The sequence below is a fragment of the Limulus polyphemus genome, unplaced genomic scaffold (genome assembly GCF_000517525.1).
Source record: "Limulus polyphemus unplaced genomic scaffold, Limulus_polyphemus-2.1.2 Scaffold11641, whole genome shotgun sequence".
Classification (NCBI taxonomy): Eukaryota; Metazoa; Arthropoda; class Merostomata; order Xiphosura; family Limulidae; genus Limulus; species Limulus polyphemus.
In genome coordinates this window covers 11,437-14,753 of record NW_013677251.1, presented here as the reverse complement: position 1 = coordinate 14,753, position 3,317 = coordinate 11,437, and the positions used below count along the sequence as shown (strand labels likewise).

Here is a 3,317-nt window from a genome sequence, read left to right as displayed (position 1 = left end):
TACATCTATGTTAATAGGTTACTTGAAATACGACAGAAAATGTTGTTAATAGCTAAGGTACTGAACTGATGATTGTAAGTTGTTTTTCTGACTTTTCATACATCTATGTTAATAGGTTACTTGAAATACGACAGAAAATGTTATTAATAGCTAAGATAATGAACTGATGATTGTAAGTTGTTTTTCTGACTTTTCATACATCTATGTTAATAGGTTACTTGAAATACGACAGAAAATGTTGTTAATAGCTAAGGTACTGAACTGATGATTGTAAGTTGTTTTTCTGACTTTTCATACATCTATGTTACTTTTAGTTCTAATTTACATAGGTATGTTGCTGTCGTCAAAAGTTAATGCTAATTACTTTTATAACTAAACTTAATTACCATATATGATGTAAATTTACTCTGGTATTAGAATATACCATGTATGATGTAAATTTACTCTGGTATTAGAATATACCGTGTATGATGTAAATTTACTCTGGTATTAGAATATACCGTGTATGATGTAAATTGACTCTAGTATTAGAATATACCATGTATGATGTAAATTGACTCTGGTATTAGAATATACCGTGTATGATGTAAATTTACTCTGGTATTAGAATATACCATGTATGATGTAAATTGACTCTGGTATTAGAATATACCATGTATGATGTAAATTTACTCTAGTATTAGAATATACCATGTATGATGTAAATTGACTCTGGTATTAGAATATACCATGTATGATGTAAATTGACTCTGGTATTAGAATATACCGATAATGAATAGTTTCGTTTTTTAATTTACTTTCTGATTATAAGCTTCTTTTTTTATTACAAATTACAGCTTTTACAGTAAGGAAGAACATTTGTTAAAATAGGTTTCGATCACTGATGCGATCCAAACCTGTATCCTTTAAAATAATCGCATCAGTGATCGAAACCTGTTACAATGATTAGAATCACCTTCTCTCTCATCCATGTTCTCAATAATAACTTACGAGAGTGTGTTTGTTTTCTAACAAAGCCACATTTGTTTGTGTGTTTGTTATCTACCACATTGGGCCATCTGCTGTTTCAATCGCTAGGAATCAATTTTAGTTGTGTAAGTCCGTAGACATACCATCGTCCCTCGTTCGTGTAAGTCAGTAGACTTACCACCGTCCCTCGTTCGTGTAAGTCAGTAGACTTACCACCATCCCTCCGTGGAGATTTAAGTTAGTCGCTGTTGTTTGTAATTAAGCACTAAGCTACACAATGGGCTATCTGTGCTCTGCTAACCACTGGTATCGAAACCCGGTTTCTAGCGTTGTAAGTCCGCAGTCACACCGCTGTGCCACTGGGGGGGGGGGGCTAAAGCTAGTCCCAAACCCATATAATAAGCTAATAATGCAATATAATCTATAATATAAATAAATATATATATATACATATAATAAACAGATTAAAGTTAATATATATGGCATATATGTTTTCAACATTTTAACCAACACCGTTAAGAAAGTAACATCAAACTAAGAATGGAACACGACTCCACTAGTTTTGATACTGAGTGTGACTTTTCAGAAGTGGTGTTTTTTTCCACACCATAATAAACAGTGTTGAGGTAGAAGAGACCAGCGGGAAGCATCCCCTGTCGTTTCCTTTTTCGTTGTCTAGTGTTTGTTCGTAATGTACGAGGGAAGATGAAAATTAATGCGTTATGCATTTTTTTTTTGGCTCGTCACCAATATTTTAAGCTATAACAAAATTCTATGAAAAACGGAAGCGGAGAGACGGATTACATTCTCCAAAAGAAACCTTTTCACCATTGTTTAACATTTCCTCTGATTTCGTTACTCCAGAGGAAATACGGTTCGAGATTATAGAGTGTGACGTAATAACAAGCCAACAATGGCCTACCAATGACGATGTTTCAAAATATCACTACCTTCGAAGGATCTAAAAAATAATAATAAGCGTAGGAATGTATCATTTCCGTACAGGTAGATGCACATATAAATACTCTTATAGGTACAGTTCCTTCTTGTTATGTGCTAGAGTTCCTCATTGGCTAGATGATGACGGGTTGGAACCAACAGGTGCGAGCTTAGGTTCTCAGTGGACCAGTAATTTCGACGCCCGCCGTATTTGGCCATCTGTTTCATATCGGTTTAGCCCGGTTCGAGGTGTTATCATGGATGTTTTAGACAAGACAAAGGGACTTGGACTACTACTGTTCTTGGTGAGTTAAAACATTTATTGATATTTACACAACGTCCATAAATGATTAGCCATTACAGATATCACTTTTACTGGTCAATAGAGCATGCAGGATAATCCAAAACAGCTCCCTCTCCTACCTGATGATCGGACCCAGTGGGTCGGAGGTCCCATGGTTACCGATAAACAAAACATTTAGGGATAGGTGATGCGTTATAAGATCGACAGTCAGACTATTCGGTCTGACAAGAGTAGCCTAAGAGTTGGCGATGGGTGGTGTTCATCAATTGTCTTCCTCCTGGCCTATGTAGTAGGGAATTTCAGCCAATAAATGGACTTATTTCGAGTTTAAAAGGTAAGGTAACTAAACTGAAAAATCACATTGGTATTGGTTAATGATTACGACGAAAGATCACATTGGTATTGGTTAATGATTACGACAAAAGATCACATTGGTATTGATTAATAATTACGACAAAAGATCACATTGGTATTGGTTAATGATTACCATAAAAGATCACATTGCTATTGGTTAATGATCACGACAAAAGATCACATTGGTATTGGTTAATGATTACGACAAAAGATCACATTGGTATTGGTTAATGATTACCATAAAAGATCACATTGGTATTGGTTAATGATTACGACAAAATATCACATTGGTATTGGTTAATGATTACCATAAAAGATCACATTGGTATTGGTTAATAATTACGACAAAAGATCACATTGGTATTGGTTAATGATTACCACAAAATGATCAAACATTCTAAAACATTATTTGAATTAACAAAAAAATACTCATTATCTTATGTGGCAATCTTACATGGTATATTCTAATACTAGAGTACATTTACATCATACATGGTATATTCTAATACCAGAGTCAATTTACATCATACATGGTATATTCTAATACCAGAGTCAATTTACATCATACATGGTATATTCTAATACCAGAGTCAATTTACATCATACAGTAGTATGCAGTCTAATGGTATGAGTAGTATGCAGTCTAATACTTAGCTAATTCAGTATACTTACTACTCATACCAGTATATAATTCAGTATACTGGCATGAGTAGTAGTATGCAGTCTAATACTTAGCTAATTCAGGCTAAGT

General features: G+C 34.1%; 1 protein-coding gene across 1 annotated transcript in view; it reads left to right on the top strand.

Moving 5' to 3' along the window:
- Window positions 1-2,002: 2,002 nt before the first annotated feature.
- LOC106476800 overlaps window positions 2,003-3,317 on the top strand; it is a gene marked incomplete at both ends in the record, with an annotated part of 12,136 nt that continues 10,821 nt past the window's right edge. Inside the window, one exon of the mRNA XM_013937425.1 lies at window positions 2,003-2,213. Within this exon, the coding sequence (XP_013792879.1) occupies window positions 2,003-2,213 (211 nt within the window). The remainder of the gene's footprint in view (window positions 2,214-3,317) is intronic.